The sequence below is a fragment of the Nannobrachium achirus genome (genome assembly GCF_963921795.1).
Source record: "Nannobrachium achirus genome assembly, chromosome: 15".
NCBI classification, from domain to species: Eukaryota; Metazoa; Chordata; class Actinopteri; order Myctophiformes; family Myctophidae; genus Nannobrachium; species Nannobrachium achirus.
The window spans coordinates 22,841,307-22,862,378 of record NC_137822.1 but is presented as its reverse complement, the minus strand read 5'-3'; the positions used below and the strand labels follow the sequence as shown (position 1 = coordinate 22,862,378).

At 40.6% G+C, this 21,072-nt stretch overlaps 1 protein-coding gene across 3 annotated transcripts in view; it reads right to left on the bottom strand.

The window, feature by feature from the left end:
- The window catches only part of nup214 (nucleoporin 214), an 80,412-nt gene that overhangs the window by 19,664 nt on the left and 39,676 nt on the right, over nucleotides 1-21,072 (bottom strand). For 2 of the 3 annotated variants that reach the window (XM_080743005.1, XM_080743003.1), the window contains exons 30-34: nucleotides 18,723-18,790; nucleotides 17,703-17,877; nucleotides 8,616-8,768; nucleotides 4,522-4,693; nucleotides 2,347-2,528 (exon numbers count right to left, since the gene is read on the bottom strand). In XM_080743005.1, coding sequence (XP_080599131.1) covers nucleotides 2,347-2,528; nucleotides 4,522-4,693; nucleotides 8,616-8,768; nucleotides 17,703-17,877; nucleotides 18,723-18,790 — 750 coding nt within the window. The remainder of the gene's footprint in view (nucleotides 1-2,346; nucleotides 2,529-4,521; nucleotides 4,694-8,615; nucleotides 8,769-17,702; nucleotides 17,878-18,722; nucleotides 18,791-21,072) is intronic. The other variant, XM_080743004.1, reaches the window with a different exon arrangement.

The following is a 21,072-nucleotide window of genomic DNA, read 5'->3' as shown; positions in this document are numbered from 1 at the left end:
AACAAACAGTATATACAATGTATGCCCACATGTATTGTGGATCTTTCTCTAGAGAGAGATTGAGCGAGAGCGCCACTGTGTGGGTGTGCACGCATGTTGCAGTTTAGTTTTGTACTAAATCTGTGTGCTTTGTTTCTTTGTGATCAATCTAGACACTTGAGTGTGAGGAGCCAGGTCCATCTGCAGGTGACAGCGAATCATTGGTTGGCTTTAGTCAAGGTACGGTTATTTTTGTTACAGATGGCCTACATTTATTGTATCTGTGTTCAATGCTTTTATCCATCTAAAAATCCAAACATCCACATAGCAACTGTAAAAGTCTTCATTCATTCTAAGTGTCAAAATGCATACATTGAGACATGATGGGGATGGAAACAATGTAGGCCTACTGATTTTGTGCACAATATTACCTTGCAAAAACTATAACTAGCCTATTTTTTATATTGTGTTTTTCAGCTTCTGAGCCAGTGGATTCACTGCCCAGCTCTTCTGTTCCTGACATTTTTATTTTATTTCATTTGAAACCCTCAGCGAACGTGAGAACTGAACTTTTTATTCTTTGTCATTTACTTGAAGCACTTATTTTTCCCTTTTGTTTGAAAACACTGTAAATATCTTCTGCATCACTGAAGCCAAAAATAAAAGGCAGAAAGGAGTTCTGATCGAGAGTCTACTTTACTAAAACATGTATTCAGTTTGTTCCTAGAGGTGTTTTGGGTGATACATGGCCAATTTTCTAAACAACAGAACATGTTTGAAACATCTGGATGGGAGCACTGGAAAGAAGGCGACTTCATCTTTCCAGAGAGGTATAGTTTATATAGTATTCATAGCTCCTTCATATTTATTAAATTTTCCCCCCAAAAAAAAACTCTTCTCAGAAGCCGTTTTTTCGCCATACCATACCCTATACTTTTCCACCTTACGAGATCAGCAAACATGTTTGAAACGTATGGTTTAGAGCGTTGGAAAGAGCACGAATTTGCCTTTCCAGCAAGGTATAGTTTATAATAGCAATCATATTTTATTCATAAGTTATTCCATTTTCAAAACTAAAACATGCTTTTACTCAAAATGTCTTCTCAGCAGCCTGTGAAGACCCCATACCATGCCCTTACTTTTCCACTTTCTGAGATAAGCAAACATGTTTGAAACATATAGTTTGGACCACTGGAAAGCACACGAATAGGCCTTTCCAATAGGCCTTTGTTTTGTTATTTTATGCCTCAACATCAATGCGCAATTGTCCCTCCAAGATGAGTGAAATCGTCAGAAATCCTTGGCAGTTCTATTGCACAGGCAAGTTGAACTTGGCAGAGAATGAGTTAAAGATACTGGGAAAACATTTGGCTTTTGAAACAATTTTATGATGAAAGCATGAGAAATCTAAAGGTAAAGCCAAAGGGATAATTCAAGTGTCAATAATTATACTATACCAGTGGTCAGGGACCCAGCGGCAAAAGGATTAATTGTTGCCCAAATAATTGCGATTAACAATTTAATTGCGTTACTTGCTGGCGTACATTGCTGTACACTGAACATTCGAAGATTATGAATAAATATAACATTTTTGTTTGGCTTTTTGGGCTTCTTAGATATGACTGATATGACAAATAACTTACATCATTCAATAACGTTATACTTAATACTAAAAAACACGAATAGTGGGAATAGACAATCTATTTCCACCATTTTCGAAAATAACTGAAAATTTATATAAACCCTTTTAACTTTTTCCCTGCCAGATTATTTATTTATTTATTTATTGGGTCTGGTGCCATCAAAAAGCGGCTTACCTTTGCGACGTTATAGTAGATAGATAGACATTCTTTTTTTTTTTTTTTTAAGTGCATGGTCTGCACTTTCGCAGACCAGGCAGCAGAGGGCGGCGTCATGCCATTAATGTGAATTTGGCCGGTCTCGCTTGCCATACATTGAGAGCACTCACTGGCCACAAAGCCTCAGGGCCAGAGAAAATCAACACGGAAGAGAATTGGTCTCGTTGATGTTAACGCATAATGGATTTTTAAGACCATCACTGCGGACGATGTGATTACAGTACACGGCGGCGCGACCCCTCATCAGCTTAAGGACATCAACAAGGTAAACGAACGAACGGCCGTATTGGCGCGGCGCGACCTCGAGAATTGGGGCGAACGGGAACGTCCAAAGCAGTATAAGAGTTAAACATGGAAATGATGATGAGGATTATCCAAAAAGGTATTGCTTCTTTTTTTTTACGATTAGGCGATTATGAATAACTGTGACAGGCTTATCTATCAATTTCAACGGAGGGTTGTGCGGGCGTAGGCGAGCAACCAATTATAAATCAATCAAATGGGTTACCTCCCACTTGGGGCTGCGGCTGTCCAAACCCGCCGAAGGTGCTGGGCTGCTGCTGCTGCTGCGGCTGCTGCTGCTGCTGCTGTCCAAAGCCTGCCCCCTGCTGGGCCAAGGCACCGAACGATGGAGCGCTCTGAGTGGCTAGAGCGCCAAAGGAGGGCTGAGCACTTTGGGGCGAGGCGAAGCTGAGGAACCAAGGGGGTATAAGATGTGTTATCGGTAGTAATTACTACACTTTTATCCATGATATGGCGTTGCTGACGGCTTCCTCAATTAGCTGCTTTTTAGGGGTGCCAGAAGGAAGGCGGGTACCCACCAGAGAGTATAGCTTAAAGTCTCTCTCTTTTTTGTTTAGCCAGGTGATGTGAAGGAAGCCGAACAAAGGACTCAACAATAAATAAAGAACCCATAGATCTTTTGAAACAGTCAACTTCAAACACAAAAAGAAGAATCCTGAATGACAATTCCTCTTCTCAACAATTCACCTCAGCTCCAATTCTCCTCCCTGGATTCAAAACACAGTGGAGGTTGAATATCCATTCCACAGGCCTGCTTACAGTTATTGAACTGTATGTTTTATAGAACTTGCTTCAACTGGAGCCACTTCTATCATAACATTTAAAAAAATGGATAGAGAATGCTGGACAACTGTCCTTGAGTGTTGCTGCCAGCATGTAGACTGAATCTGCATACTTTCTCGTCTCTCTGCATATGGGCAGGGAAATCGAGGCAATTAATCTATTTGTTCGGCTGAGCACTGAATACCAATGTGTAGAAGTGTGATTAAATTAATTAAAGTCATGGTGTAATTCTGCATTAAGCAGCACTATGGGAACATTTGTAAAATGTTCTATACAACTTTTAGAGTTGGCAGGCTTTCAAATATGAAGCAACAAATGAAGACTGAACAGTGTCTATAAACAAAATAAAAATTATCACAATAAAATAATGGAAAAATATATTAAAAAACATGGTGAGGTGGTCTGGGGTGAACACAACTTGGGTGGACAAAAGTAGTGAAAAACACACAAGCCGCTGGACTGCCTAGTGTACCTTTCTGGATTGAACAGAATTTCATTTTTAATAGAACAAAATAAACACTTTACTGGAAGAATGCATGAAAGAAAGCCTCAAAGAAGAGAAAGGAAGAAACACTGTACACTTTGCCTCAGTTGCAATGTAACAGCTTAGAGAACACATCATTTCTATTCCCTTCAATTGTACATACATCATTTTGTTTTCGATTGTACTGTTCCACTTTTGCTTTGGCAAACGAACGTATGTTTTCTCATGCCAATAATGCTGTATGAATTGAATTGAAAGGCTCTACTATTTGAGGTAATTTCATTCGCCATCATTCCTGAATATGAACATGGATGTGTGAGGCAGAAGGTGTCAGCTGGTGATGTGTAGTAGAGGATGGAGCATTGAGAGATTAAGCGATAATCCTTTCAATAGGAGTCATACACGATACGAGACCCCCAACGGAGAGCAAAGCGCAGACCAGCTTAATCCGCAGGCAGCATGACCCCAGAGTGGGATTATTTAACCCATTTAGGCCTAGAATTATTGAATGCTTTAACTATTGAAAAATGGCAGATATACAAGCTCACAGCGCGGCACCGAGTGCCGCGCTGCGAGCTTGTAGATCTGCTATTTTTGAAAAATCAAGATTTTCTTTTGCAAGTCTTTGAATATATCTATTTAAAAGCGAACATTTGTAACTCAAATATTTGCTTCTGGGTGGTGACTCCCTGGAACATCATATTTTGAGATGGGAGTCTGTGGCCAAATACCTGAAATTTTGGGGGTCCTTGACATGAAAAAGTTTGAGAACCACTGATTTAGAGGAAGGATTTAGAAGTCGGGTCAAAGGTCAGGTCAAAGATATTCAAAGACTTGCACACATTTTCAAGATTTTTCAAAAATAGCAGATCTACAAGCTTGCAGCGCGGTGTCGCGCTGTGAGCTTGCTGTTTTTCAATAGTTAAAGCATAAAATAATGGTTGAAGTGGTTCAAATCTAACGTGACTCGGGCGCGTTCCAGGTATTTGAGAGTTAAGTGGAATAATCTAGTGCTATAGAACTTCTTCATTTTAGGCTGCAACTATGTCCCCACTGAACCAGCATTCATTCATGTGGTTGTGTGTACACCATTCCAGATGATCAAGTTCTTACCCAAATCCTCCCATGTTGGCAGCTGCTGTGCCTTCTCCAAACACCTTATTGGCCAGGGAGCCGATGGGGCTACTGAAGGAGGGGGGTGAACCGAATGCGGCTGCACCCCCAAACGCTGGCTGGGCCCCGAAGCCTGTAGCGGTGCCGAATACCGGGGCACTGCCAAAACCACCTGGAGAGAATAAAACACTACTTTGTTTAAAAAAAAAACAATTGCATTGGTTATTTCTATTTCAAATGGTCATGAAATATACAGACCTCTGTCCTTTTGTTAACACATCGGACGCCCACGTGGTTTTGATGTCTTAATTTGCTGGTGCCCATGGCAACGCGTCATTTTACCTACCGGCGAGAGTACTGGCGAGAAAAGTAATCCGAGTAAATGTAATCCGTGTATGTCCTGTTTATTTCGCGAAAATCTTTTCTTTCAGTCAGGACCGTTTTTTATCATTTCTAAGCCACAGTGTTTGTGTTACGGCATGTAGAAGAGGCTGCCGTTTTGAGAAAAAAAATGAAAAAAGGAAGAGAATCCGGAGAAAACTGCATTTTTGTGCAGCCGCTAAACAGGAAGTCAACGAGACACACAGCACGTCCGGGTGACGTAATTGCGCGCTGCATGTTGGGAAATGGAGTTTGTTTCATCACCGCGGTAGCCAAGTGCAGTAGCTACAGTACAGTATAGTTTACTGTACAACGCGTCAAATGCGTCGTGGGCCTCCAGCGACATCAAAGAAATTGACTTGTAGACACCACGTGGGCATCCGATGTGTTAACAAGCACACGCATTCTGTTCAAGTGAGAGATTTCAGGAATGGTACAGATGGACAGAGCGACCAGATGTTAACAGTAAGCGATTATAAATTATTATAAGGAATATGGGAAATATGGGGATGGGCAGATTTGATTTCCAAAAAATATTATTCATGTAAAAAATGTATTGTTTATGAGAATTATAACACAGTTTTCAACCCAATTTCCAGCATTTAAATGTACTTTTTCCTCCTGACTTTAAGTGTTTAATCTCATTTCCCCCAATGCGTGTTATAATTAACTGCAGTATAATAAACAGAGCTAATATTGTGTCACCTATGTAGCACATGTACAGTAGTGCCTTTTGGACAAGGAACAACATACAGCCTTCACAAAGTGTTACAGCTCCATGACAGTAATCGATTGGTAGCCATCCACACAAAGCCTCAAAGGGAGGAATAGTAGTGTAGATGGGCATGCTGAAATTACAGCCTCGCTACAGGCATGCCCCAGTGAATAATTGATTGAGCTAATGTAACAGGATTACATTCCCTGGACCAGTGGTGGGGCAATACTGTGCCGAGTGGCAACTTTTGGCAACATTATTATTATACTTGTTTACCAGTGGTACTTATTCATCCACTATGTGTGAAGCCAAAGGAACATGCTTATGCTAAATGTCTTTCTCCAAGATAAGCCTAGTAATCTTTGCAAGGAGATCTACTTGGATTAATTCTCGAGTCCGTGGTTGTTCTAAATACATTTGAAACGTTTTATCTGCTGCCAAGAAGACTGTGTGGTTGGTTTCAATGGGCTTTATTTGTTTTGCGACTCGTTTCGTACCTGGTCCTAGTCTATCCAGGGGAGATCCTTTCCCTACAAGACAATTAGCTAATTAGCCAACACATGTTAGGCACAGTTCTTGTCAGAACCAGTATTTACTGGCCTCAGGTTCTCAAAACCAGCAGCTGTAGAGCGACAGCTTAGTTGCACAAAGACTTGATTCCACAGAGACCTGTGCTCTGTGCTCTCCTAATACCAGGCTAGGACTGTCACAATTATTACATAATCGTCTAATCGCAATTATTTGACATAATCGTCATAATCGTTTCCATGTTGAAAAATGTTCATATATTTAAATAAAAGGTCAAAAACAGTGGAAATAGCAGATCTACAAGCTCACAACGCGTCGCGATGCGACGCGTTGTGTGCTTGTAGATCGGCTATTTCCACTATCAATGTTCTTTTTTAAGTGTAAAGTTGTCAAATATGTCAGTAATTTCTTTGTATATTTAGGTTATGTGTCATATCTACCATGTGCAACTTAAAAGCCTAAAAGCCAAACAGAAATGTAATTATCAATGACAAAAAACACAATTAAATCGTTAATCGCAATTATTTGAGTGACAAATAATCGTCATGTAAAATGTCATAATCGTGACAGCCCTATACCAGGCAGTTATTCCCTGTGGAGAGTGACCTGCTCGTTGCTCTGTCTGCACAGCCTTCATTCTTCTCTTTCCCGTCAGTCATATCACTGTTTTCAAATAGGCTACAGATTAATGTTAACCTTGATAAATTGCACCCTAATTTCCATGTTAAACTGAAAACGACTTTCTTTAGAAATACAACATTCCCTCTCTTATTTCTTTTTTTTCTCCAGTTAAACATTCTTCATGACCACACTCATGACCACACTTCATGACCACATGTACTTGATATATGATTGCTATACTTTTTGGACAGTTTTGATCGCACAAGATGGCGTATACTGTATGCGGTCCCTGACTTTTCTAATCTAGTATAAATAAAAATAAAAATCTGCTGGTATTAATGACAGTTAACCTACTACTTATACTAAGAGTACTTGTGTGTCTATTGCTGTCCGTTTAATGTTTTTTCACCTTGTGTGTCTATTGCTGTCCGTTTAATTTTTTTTCACATCTCATTCGTTGCTCTGCTTTTGCACTATAAAACACAATGTATACAGATTAGAGACATTGTTGGTTGTTTTGAGTGGTAAGCGGGCTTTAGAGTGACTTTGTTTCAGTTGGGTAAGCCAGTGAACATGTGTATAAATTAGGTTATTGTATTCTGTACGGAGAGACAACGTGACTCCTTCTGTACCTTGGTACGATAAAAGAGGACACAAAGTCTCCTCTGGGGACTCAGTATTGGGGGGCAGTTTAGTCTAGAGAGAGCAGTGGACTGCCAACAGTACGTCTGGTGTGCATATACTGTATGAGGATGCATCCCTACTTACTTTTTTTTTAAGCTTAAGCTACATTGACACCTAGCGTCCACACTACCCCGCTGTCACCAAACCCCTAAAAAGTTAAGAAAGTAGTCCTAGACTGCCTGCTAAAACGAAGTGGTTGCTATGCAATGTATACTTTTAGTGTTTGTCAGTCTCATTGGTCGTCATCCTGATGCTGGCATCGATAGCTCCCTAAATGTAATTAACCACTATATACTTTGTCATAACAAACCACTGATACACTCCCCATCTCTCTCCCCATTTCCTGTCAGTCTACTGTCCTATCAATAAAGGCATAAAAATCACAAAAAGAAATAAAAACTAAACAACGCTGATACAGTCTATTCGGACTGTTTTCGAACAATTTAATAATTTCAAATATAATTACATGCCCAAAATAGGGAGGTGCACCTTTGTGAATATCATAACACAGGCTCTCTATGAGGAGCCGTGACTTGATCTCCCATTGCATTTTGGGAATTAAGAGTGTTTCTCTTCAGCCGCGGGTGCCTCGTACAGTAAGCTACAGTTTAGCGTAGCTTACTGTACAGCGCGTCAAACACGTCGTGGGCACTGGGAGACATCAAAGAGTTTGACGTGTTGGCGTGTCGCGGGCATTCGATGTGTTAACAGGACTTCAACATGCAACTACTCGCAACCGTGGTTTGGGCTTACTGTATGCATATTGCATATCAAACTTGGAGCATGTGAAATTAAAAAGGAGGAGCATCACTGGGTTATGTTGTCCCTAGCAACGTGGCTTTGAATGCAGAAGTAAGCTAGAAGTTATGACTGTGTCTATACTGTGTCGACGCGTTGTGAGCTTGTAGATCTGCAGTTTTCAAAAGATTTCGAAAACTTGAAATGGGACGATCTGCATAATGAATACTTTTACTTTTGGTACTTTACAATACTTTTGTACTTCTACTCAACTACATTATGAATTCAGAGTATTTCTACATTGTGATATTTATTTATACTTTTGAAGAATTTGAGTATTTTCCCACCACAGGCTGTATTTATGGACAGACCAAAGGCTGTACACTAAAGGCCACTAAAGGGAATGCATTGTAGGGGGTATTTGTACTTGGTTTGGTAGGCGTGGAGAAGGAGCCAAATCCCTGCGCCGCTACACTCCCTGCTCCTGCGGTGAAGGTTCCACTAGGCTTCTGCTCGCCAAAGGAGGTCTGTCCAAAGCCAAAGCCCTTAGCGCCAGTGTTTCCAAAAAGGCTTGGGGCACCTAGAGGAGAGAGTGTGAGGTAAAGTTAGGTAATTTCTAAGAATGGGATGTGAAGGATTTAATTTGTTCTCTGTAAAGGTTTTGGAAGATTGGCTCGCGACTTGGTCCAATGATTCAATATTATACCGGTATATAATAATATATTATTACCATACCAGTCATGAATCTCACCTCGACAATCTATGCAAATTCTAGGAAACCTTTACTTCAAAGGGCTCATTAACATGGTCTGCTATATCCCAGCACTAAGTTGAAAGTGAGGAGGTGGCAGATTTTGAGCAGCCTCTAACGCGGTCTAGAGAGTACAGAGGATATTGCAAATCACACTGCTCTTCACCTAGGGCACCTCACAGTCAGAAATTGTTTCACTTGTAAAAATTCTGATCATGCAAAGATATTCAGTTGCACTACTTTCCCCCAGCAAGAAGTCCTTCTCTCTGTTCAGGTGAATCTTTATTCTGGAACATGGTGGGAATGGGAATGTTCACTTTAACACTTTAACCGCCACGGGAGGGATATGACGTCAGCTATTTACCCCCCCCCCCCGCGCTGCCACCGGCGTGAAATCCCTCCAGAATGTATTTTTTTTAATTAATACAAGATTATGAGCAGATGTATCACTGACGCTTGATTCAGCCATCCTGGGCTCTGAGGTGAACCAAAATCACCATGGTTACCATTGTGTGGCCAATCAGCTGTGTTACCATGGTGATTTGGTCACATGACCACTCTCCCCAGGCATGGGAGCATTGGGAGGACAAGGCAAATCAATGGAGAAACAAAGCTGCAGCTACGAGCCGTTTTTTTTTTCTTTCTTTTTTGGGGGGGGTTTAGTTTTTTCCATGTTATTTGTGAAGATCATTCTGTTCATTCTAGTCTGTGATCACATAACACTGCCAGTGATATGTCCAACTTGACAACTGGACTGAAAGGACCTAAAATGGACACGTTTGTAGAGAAAAAAGTACAGATTTCTTGAGATGGAGCAGGACCACAGCCGTGGAGTGGACTTCTACAGACGTTACATGTGATCTAAAAAGTTTTACTGGATCTATCAAGTCATCGTCATGGTTCATCGACCAGGCAGGCCACCAGGGACCACCGAGCGGCGTCGTAGCGAAAAGAACTGCTATATAAAGTAAGTCGTTGTTGCAAACCGAGAGCAAGCATGAGATGAGAGATGATGATGATGACGATGATTTGATGAATCAATTGTCATCTCTGTGTGAAAGCAAGCCCTGACGCGAGCCTTTGACGCTGGCAATATTGCGATGATGATGATGATGATGATGATGATGATGATTTGATGAATCAATTGTCATCTCTGTGTGAAAGCAAGCCTTGAGCTGGCAATATTGCTAACATGGTCACCAACAGTGACGTGCAATGAATATTTAGAGAGGCAGGGTCTTGCAATTCTAAAAGCGCCTTTTTTTTTTTTTAGCTCAAGCCCCTTTCAATGCCATGTGCGTACATGCCTGCATGGAGTGGGAAAAATGTAGATAAATAGCTCCATCTAGTGGTTATCTGATAATATCTATTATGGGTTTGCAAAGGAAAAGGTTTGATTGATTGATTGATTGAAAACTTTATTACTTTCAGTACTATGGCCAAGAAATATGTAGATAAATAGCTCCATCTATTGATTGATTGATTGATTGATTGAAGATTTTATTACTTTCAGTACTATGGCCAAGAAATATGTAGATAAATAGCTCCATCTATTGATTGATTGATTGATTGATTGAAGACTTTATTACTTTCAGTACTATGGCCAAGAAATATGTAGATAAATAGCTCCATCTATTGATTGTTTGATTGATTGAAGACTTTATTACTTTCAGTACTATGGCCAAGAAGAAAGAGACTTTATTAGAAGATTGCATAGGAAAAGGTACAGTTTCATGACGGTACAGTTCACTGGTACAAGTGGTATCTAGTGGTGAGATTATCTGATTATCTATTATGGGCTGATTGATTGATTGATTGAAGGTTATTATTTATTAGAAGTTTGCAAAGGAAAAGGTACAGTTTCATGACACAGTTCACTGGTACAAGGTCTACTAAAAGGAGATCCTAGAAAAGACTAAGCTCTGAGCTTGTAGATCGGCTATTAGGCATCATATGTAAATGGCAGATCTACAAGCTCATAGCGCGGTGCCGGGCTATGAGCTTGTAGATCTGCTATATTGGAAATATATGTACCTGTGTATATAAAATGTATAGCAAATAATTATATATACCTTATGGTAATTATGTTTTTTTTTCTTCTTTTTTTTCATAATTACAGTTGATGCCCTCTTGCTTGCATTGGAGCCTGGTCTGGATTCTAACATGGTGAAGTTTGTCGCAGTTGGCTTGACTTTGTCAATACAAACATTTCCATATGAATGTACATCAATTTTTATTTTATTTTATGTATTATGACTTTGAATTGCTCAGGGTAGTTTGACCGTTTTAGTTTGAAGTGACTAAAATGATGATTGCAATGGAACGCATCTACAACTATACTGAAGTGGAACAGCAATGTAACGTTTTTTTTAATCTTTAGCAGAGTTTTTATCTTTATTTTTGAGATGTCTGATGTCTAACTGAAGGCTTGAATAAAAAATCCCAGGTCAAAACACAGTGGATTCTACTCTGTCTCTCCTTCATCCTGGGAAGATGAAAAAAGAGCCTCTGTCAGTCTCCTGGCTTCTTCCACTTTCCTGCCTTATAACTAGACGGTACACGGTACAACTTTTTTAAACTTTTTTTAAAATTTCGGATGCTCTCTTTTGATCTGTGCAGCTTTCGCTCTCCCTCAGGTATCTCCACAGTACTACACTTTTTATGGACGAAAATTTTATGGTGAAAACTAGGGTTCTGACTCAAGTTTCTCCGAAATTTTTGTCAATTTTCGTACATCCTACCATTTTCAATTTATTCCGTCAGAAATCAATGGGCGTCAATGGTGGCAAGGGGAAAACCCTTTAAACCTTAACATTGTGGCAGTCAAAGTGTTAAGTAGGAACATTTTTGCAGCCACCAAAAGTAGTAGGCCAGTTGTGTTACTCCAGGGCTCCACTGGCGGCGTCGCGTTGCTCTGCGCCGTGGCAGCTTCCTTGACGCCGTCACATTGACGTCCGACCGGCTCCACCGCAGCGCAGCGGCTATTCTTTGGCCAATATAACCCATTTCCAAAACAACATGAAAATCACTTTCAAACAGGAATAAAACTATTTGTGACCTGGCTGAATGTGAACGTATAGAGCACACTATGTTCACAGCAGAGAGCAGCAATGCACCACTGACCACTTTGTTTTGTCATGAATGATTATAGCCTGTTGTGTTTATACATAATTTTATCAAAGAAGACCGCTGTAATTACATAAAAAAATATGCTAGGATTTTTGGGATATCTAGTCACCCTTTTGAATGACGTGAATGGATAGCCAACATCTGTCAAAAAATTGAACCGGGGCGATTTTCGAGTTTGGACGCCGTCACCGGAGCGTCCGACATTGACGTTGCCGTCGGCAGTGGAGCACCCATCAGGGTTCATTTGGTTCCATTTGTACACTGTCAGAGTCCTTGAAATTTGATTTGAGAAACACTGATGTAGACCATATCTGACCACATGACAGAATCATGTTTGACTAGGTTTTACAGTTCATCAGAGAGAGAGCCTACGATCGATTATCACTAACAGTACAAACGTGACAAAGAAACCTTAAAAAACTAAAAACAATTGTCTTGTGTTTAACTCAGTCCATGCCATCATTCAGCGAGAATGATAGACAATGAACACAAATCATGTTCAACCTAGATTTAGCACTATAAAAGGCTCTAATTCGTTCTCCAGCTATACCACCAACATGTGGAACGCCCTTCCGTTAAAGGAGTGCAAATGATATGAATGAACTAGACAAGTATGTATATATAATAAACCAGTATGGTTAAAAAAGGTTTGTCAATTTAGGGCATGGTGCCAAATGCTTACTTCCTCTGGCCAAGTCACGGTCCCTGAGGACCAAAGTCTCAGGTATGCAGGAGAAATGCAATCCCTTTGAAGTAGGTCATACATATTCAAAGACAAAAGCTAAAACCATTCCCTCTGATCTTTCATAGCGTTTTCTATAATGTATTTTGAGGGTTATATAGTTTTGATGACTATCAAACTTGATAGTGATATTCTCTAGTCAAACTGCAAATGTGTTAAAAGCAATGCTACAGTACAGTGATCAAATTAATCAAACTGAAAGAGACATGCGATGTCAGCACTTGCTGCATTGTACTGCATGTACTGGTTAAAGGATATTTGGTTATCCATGATGTCGAACGTAAAAAGGGTTGATCATGCAATGTGTGTTGCATTATTGAGTTGTGTTCCTGGCCAGCCTATACAGCGTGCCGTTTATATCAATAAATTGCAGTTTCTGAAATGCTGAGTGGGCCATTTCAGGCCAGCAGGGTCAGCCTTACCGATAGTCATGATGGCTGCTGATGCAGGATATGTTTAACCAGTGTTTAGAGAGGATGCCTTAACATGATCTTTCAATGTAATCTGGGATTTAGCATTGCTTGACGGCAAATACAGAATTATTCAACCTCTGAAACGTCAAGTTGTAACATGACAGATTTCAAATGGGTCACATTATTTTTGAGCGTCCATAAAAGCTTAATTTTAATTAATGTACTTTTACTTTACCAATTTGAATGACTGGGTGTAAAACCATTTGGGCTGCCAAATAAATAATTGAGCCTTGAATAATTGTCAACTATTTGGGAAAATGCACATAAGGATGAGGCCAGAAATTAAATGGGAACACTAGCAAACATATTTTGATTATGACAGATATGGTGAATGCCTAGTACATGGTCTTCATTACTGTAGAGCCCTAATCCAGAGTGCTTTGTACTGCAGGGGTTGACAGTAAGGTCTCAGAGGCACTTGCCCGTCGGGCAAGTACAGGCCATATTCTACTTGCCCTCAGGTCTTGGCCACTTGCCCCCCCGCAGCGATGGAAAGTATATTTACTTACTGTAAGTACTGTACAATACGTTTACTTCTACTCCACATCTTGGATCCTAATATTGTACTTTTACTCCACTACAATTATTTGAAAACTTTAGTTACTAGTTACTTACTGCAGATATAAATTATAATATTATAAGACATATGTAAACCACTTTAGCTTTTACTTAAGTACTTTTTAAGAGTTTCTATATTGCAGTATTGATACTTTTACTTAAGTAAAACCTTTGAGTACTTTTTTCTACAACTACCCCCAACACACACACACACACACACACAAAAAAAGGAAGAAGAAAATAAAATAGTCTTGCTTGTTTCTCTCTCACAAACAAAACCTGGCAACGCTGGACAGCAGACCATCAGAGTCGAAGATGTGTTAATGTTAGTTAGCACAGAACGCTAACAAGCAGGCTGCCCTGCAGTGCACATGCATGCTGCTCATGATTAAATACATTATGTAGCGCAATACAGGGAGGGAAACATCGGGAAAGCACTGTTGATAGCATGGAAAATAGACGCTTCACTCGTAAAATAGACGCTTCGCACCGTTCGCGGACAATATATGGATCTTCTCAGTGAGATGATGTCTCCTGTTTGTACTGTTACTGCTTCTATGGAATGGCGTGCTTGTGTTTGCTCTGCTGTACAGAGAACCAGTGGACTGGGTCAAAAACAGTGGATTGGGTTGCTTGTAGATCGGCTACTTTTGTTTTGAACGGTTGATCCTAGAGGGACGTGCCACCCCTCTATGGATGCGGGAGGGCAAGGCACAGGCGGCCGCGGTGGTACGCTGCCCCGGCGGACCACCAAATGGACGGCGCTGCCACGAAAACGCTATAATCAATCAAACAGTTAGACAGCCTAGGCTACATACATAGACTGTCTCAGATAGCATACATGCTAGGCTAGCTTGCTTCCTCCGTGTTGTAGTTGAGCCAATAAAGGTTATTTGACCATGTTCACCACAACGTTAATCGTCGCTATTGTTGTAAAGACGCAATGAAGACCTGTGTGGCTTCTAACACGTTGTCCAATGTCCACCACATCTATAAACAATAGCGCGTGTACTGTATATCCAGTTGTTATTGAATGAAGGGGAAAGGAGGCGGGTCGCTGTCTGAGCAGTGAGCTGCAGTGTAGAGACGTGACGTCACGTTTCTGCGCCGTGCTACACGTTCTGTGGGGGAACCCTTTTCGGTGTATCACCTAACACGCTGTGCCACTATGGTCAGAGAGCGGCCCGGTGCTACGCTAAAACTCAGGCACCCATTGAATTCTGTGACCAAGCGCAGTCGCACAAAATGGCGTCGTGGATTCAAAACACACACAGTCTTAGTTCTATCGTCTGTTTTAAGACTTTCTACGCGGATTTCATTTGTGTTAACGTAGGGTCAAGTAGCATGCCTTCACCCATGAACAATGGTGGCGTCTGTGGACTTTTTAAAATATTATTTTTTTCGCGACGTGGTAAATTATTTTAACGTGGACACCAATGGTCCATGGAGGCGATGCGTCCGTGGGACCCCAGAACAATGACGTGAATGCGTCTCTAGGCAACGTGAATGCGTCAGAGACGCGGGACGCGCACGTATTGACGTCACTGCACTTCATTTCAAAAAGGTTGCTGAGCCCTGCTCTAGCCCATTCCTGTCAAGAGTTATGATTGTTTTAAGAATTGCAGGCTAGGTTTCTCCCACCAGCTGGCCGTGATTGAGTTGATTGATTGGAATGTTAAGTGACCAGCTCTCTCTCTCTGAAGTTGACAGCATTGCTAGGAATGGGGTGGGGGGTCTGTATAATAATACCTGAACATACCTACAATATTCGAACTGTACTCAAAGATTACACATATTAGACATGGAAATTAATGTTGTTAAGAAAATAACTTATTTAAAAAATATAATAATAATAAAATGTAAAAGTTTTATTATTCAGTTATTTTCTGAATATGCCATTATTGTTCATTACTTTTATTCTTTTTATTATAAAATACAATAAAAATAATTATTGTCCTGCATCAATAATATATTTCTAGCCATTTACAAATTATAGCAGAGACTATCAGGAATTGAATTATTCTATTATCAAATGGTTTATTCTTATTGGCACTTCTTAAAGGAGTAGTTCACCCCCAAAATGGCATGGAGCCAATGGAGACTCATTCCTAAAACAGAAATTTGATTACAAAAATGCATGCCTATTGATTCCGGATGGGGACTCCGGATGGGGACCCAAATGCATTTGGAAATGCATTTGGGTCCCCATCCGGAATCAATGGGGGGAAGTGTACTATTATCACATTTTTGTCATAGTAATGCGACAAATAAAATAAAAATATATTACTGAACTCAAGTCTCCATGACGTGAGTAATCGAAGAAAGAAAAAAAAGCATTTTGGGGATGAACTACTCCTTTAAACAAATAGCATCTCTCGTACCTAACTGCAACTGTAATACCAATAATGAAAGTAGCTATTTTACTTAATAATGAACACAATTTGTAAAATGATATACTGCTATACTGCTAGCTATAGCAGTGGCTGAGACGACAGGAAGAAAAACAGAGCGAACATGTGCGTGAGTGTGCATGCCATCCGATCCGCGACTGGTTGCGGCCCTCATCAAGTCACCTTTCATCCAATGCGGCCCTCACCCCAAAATGAGTTCGACACCCCTGAATTAAGCTAATGTTAAACTGTTCAGGGTATTCATAAAAGCCTGATTAGATGATAAAATTACCAAAAGTTTTTTTGAAAGTGTAATATCCCTTTAGTTAAGGGGTTGAATGTCTTGCTCAAGGACACTTTTGACATGAAGCCAGGTGGAGCCAGGGATCGAATCGGGAAGCTTTCGGTTCCCAGATGGCCACTCAACCTCCTGAGCCAATGTGGCTACTAAATGTTAGGAGTTTAGTGTGGGATATACAATATACAATTCCACTTAGGAGATTACAGCTGGGAGCTAAAATCCTTTTAGGCCAGTATTTTCAGAGGATAAAAAAATATATGATTTATTTGCTATATCGCTTGAATTTACAAACATACATGAAAACACACATTATCATGAAGGAATATGTTTGACAGCCTCCGGCAAGGGGGTCTACCACTGAAACTTGGACAAGGATTTCATTAATTACTAAGTCATTAATGAGATTAGTAAGCATTGAACATCCACATGATGAGCTTTCAGCAACAAGGAGCTGGTCTCCAATACCATTGGCTAACAACAACAACAGCCTCTGCTGATTTACCTTCCGAGTTTCACAATATTCTGCCTCTTTTGAAAGCTACTTGTTCAACTATGGTGATTGGAGAGTGTGAGCTGCAATGAGGCATGTATTAGTACTAGGTAGTATTATTTAAATCTCAAGTTATAGAGATGATGGTTTCAGTTAGTATTGTAGACATGACCAGTTATAGCAGGGTTCCCCAATTAGTTTTCCCCAAGGGCCGAAATTATGTCTAGGGTACCAAGCCGAGGGCCACAACATTGCAGGTGGCGATGGCGGCGTTCCTGCTACTCCAGCGACAGTTCAGATATCGTCGTTGTCGGGTGAAAATCTTGTATGTCCAAAACCGTTCGTTTTGAATTTATAATTTTTTAAATTATTTAAACTAGTGAAAACAGCTGATCTACAAGCACACAACGCCTCGCGGTGCGAGGCGTTGTGTGCTTGTAGATCAGCTGTAGATCAGCTGTGTGCTTGTAGATCAGCTGTAGATCAGCTGTTTTCTCTACTTCTGTGCGACGGCCTTGTATGATTTGCGAACGTACACATTTGGAGATACGAGATTTCCAGCCGACAACGATGATGCATGTTGCTGCTTTTATACCACTATTATTACTGGGGTTGGTGTGGGCCAGACAGCAGCCCGCGGGCCGCCTATTGGGGAACCCTGAGTTATAGTGTACACCTACCAGGCTGGGCGGACTGTCCAAATGCCCCAGTGGAGGCAGGGGCACCAAAGGGGTTCTTGTTGGCTGCATCTTCACTGGGTTTGCCTCCCAGGCCACTGAAAAACCCACCAGCACCAGGACCTGCTGCACTGGCTGTGCTTGAACCAAACAGACTGCCTCCTGATGATGGCTGCTGCTGAAGAGAAAATCTTCGTTTAACTCTCAAATACCTGGAACGCGCCCGAGTCGCGTTAGATTTTAACCACTTTAACCATTATTTTATGCTTTAACTTTAGAAAAATAGCAGATATACAAGCTCACAGCGCGGCACCGAGTGCCGCGCTGTGAGCTTGTAGATCTGCTATTTTTGAAAAATCGTGAAAATGAGTGCAAGTCTTTGAATATCTTTGACCCGATCTTTGACCTGACTTCTAAATCCTTCCTCTAAATCAGTGGTTCTCAAACTTTTTCATGTCAAGGACCCCCAAAATTACAGGTATTTAGCCACGGACCCCCATCTCAAAATATGTTGTTCCTGGGACCCCCCAGAAGCAAATATTTGAGTTACAAATGTTCGCTTTTAAATAGATATATTCAAAGACTTTCGAAGAAAAATCATGATTTAAAAAAAATAGCAGATCTACAAGCTCGCAGCGCGGCACTCGGTGCCGCGCTGTGAGCTTGTATATCTGCTATTTTTCAATAGTTAAAGCAGTCAATAATCCTAGGCCTAAATGGGTTAAGAATATGGAACATAAGCAGAGCCCAGTGACAATGGCGAAGAAATTAAAAGCATACGTTAAAAGCACACATACGGCTGACACCGTCATACGATGGAAATAGTTATCTACAAGTTCACGTTGTGCAGCGATGTGTTGTGAGCTTGTAGATCAGCTATTTTCACTGTGCAAGACAGGTGTATATCGTGTATGAATTTTGCCCATAACGACATTCACAAAATAGGGACAAAATAGGCTTAATGTGTTTAAGAATGGTTCCAGTACCATGTGGGGGAATTTAAAAGCAATCAATAGATAATACCTGTCCAAAGACACTCCCACCTCCAGGTTGTTGGCCGAACCCAGATGGAGTATTGGTGGTGCCAAAAGCTGTGAAGACAAAACAAAGAAATGGGTCAAGATGTATACGTGACAAACGTCTGTACTACAACACACAAATCCCAGACTGAACAAAGATGTGGATGCAGTCACTCAAAGAAGAGTGGCTGCCATGAAATTTGAATTGTTTGTCCTGTGTGTGCTACAGTGATCATTTTATGGAGGGTGTGATTCTAGTGACAGAATAAGACCTGTATGGGAGTATTATTTTCTACCTTTCTATGTCTATGTAAACAACATCCCCAGCCCTCCATAACTATAAAACAAATTAGACCAGGTGGAAATAGTTCCAATAGTTCCTTGAAAGTTAATGCATAGTTACACTCTGAGCACAGTGATTACTAAGTAATGACTACCGTTTTAAACTTTTAACCCTATTCGACTGGATCAGATTTGGATGTTGGGTGTTAAATGCATTATTGGATTAAACGCATATTTCTTATTGACATAATGTTTCACATCTGATCTGTGATCATAGAATTATCCTGGCAAAGTGACTAAAACTTCCATTTAGGGGGGTTTTGACCTACCCAAAATCTAAATCTGACTAAGATAGGGATTAAACACTTTTAACTCTTGGGCCTGTGGTCTAATTATAGTCCAACAACTGAAAATGTACGTACATGTACCATCAGCCATTGGCCTAGTTAAAAATGAAACGCATCACTGGTACATATGTGTATGTCCCATCCCATGACAAAAAGCTTTCCATATTAAAACCCAGATATGGATTAGACTAAAATAACCCGGTGGCAAAGGCCACATATTATCCAGGCTTTGTAAGAATTTCAGGGCCATCTATACTATAATTTTGCGAATGTCTGAGTGAGTGTCTGAAACAGCGTTTCTCCTCAGTGGCTGGAGCAATTGATCTGAAATCGCATCACCATCAGCATATGAACACACCTGACATAACTGTGAAGCCCGTTTGTCACTTTCACAAATCGTATGCTGTATAATAGCATTTTTATGGTGTATCTATATCTATTTAGCCTACAGTACCTTTTGTGACCACACATGTTAAGGGAGGGGCGCTGTTGTTCAGGCCATGCACAATCACACACAAACCCACACACACACACACACACACGGGGGGGGGGGGGGGAGTGTGTGTGTGTGCAGGCGGGCAGGCGGGTGGGCGGGCGGGCGGGCTGGGGGGGGGGGAAAGTATCTCTGTAGCCATTAAACGAAACGGGTTTCTTCCATTGATGCTCCTACATCATGCAAGCACCAGTTAAAGTTACTTTCCATCCCTCATATACTGTGTGCACAGTGCACATCCCATAACCCACACACTGCACATCATTTTGGAGCTCATATCTTTGAACGGGTAAGGGCTAGTTTAAAGTAAAACAGCTGTTGTTGATTTTGGTGTGTCTGCAATGTCCACAGAAAATAACATCAATAGACCAGCCATTATTGTCAGGCAGTTGATGTAAAAGAGTAATCAACATACTCACTCATCTGTACCCATATAATGGCTGGCGTCTGCAGCTTTATTATTAGTAAGGTGTAGGCTACTGATAGACTCTTAGGTTCCTATACATTTTAATTAGGGCTGTCAGTCGATTAAAAAATGTAATCCCATTAATCGCATGATTGTCCATAGTTAATCGCACGATTAATCGCAATTAATCGCATATTTTGTATTTGTTCTAAATCTACCTTAAACAGATATTAATACTCATATCAACATGGGAGTAGACAAATAGCCTACTTGCTTTATGCAAATACAGCATATTTATTATTATTTGGAATAATAACAAATACTGTCCATAATAGGCCTAACAAACATATACTGTAACAACTTGAGAAAATATCTGCTTCCATTAGGACAGATTAATAGTGAAAGGACCACCGCTCATCGAGGTGCTGCATGCCTGAAGGTCTATGACCAAAAGCTTGCACTTTATTAACTGAAAATAAAGAACATGATTTTGCACACTTTTGAGTGTGCGGAGGCTCCCTTAAATCTTTCATTAGGAGAGATTTAAAATAAACTTGGCATTCAATCACTAAACCTCAGCATCCCTATTCTAAGGGGATATTCACCAAAAGTAGCAGATTTAAAAGCTCATTACAAGATGCTACAAGAGCTTGTAGATCAGCTATTTTTGGTGAAGAGAGTTGGTTTATAAATATAACTCAAGTACAGTGCAACTCAGGGGTGTTTTACAAAGCAAGTATGAGGCATTAGAGGGTCTGAATTGGTTTAACTGAAGTAATATTGATACATTCTAAATATTATCAAAGTATTCTGAGGCACCCTGGAC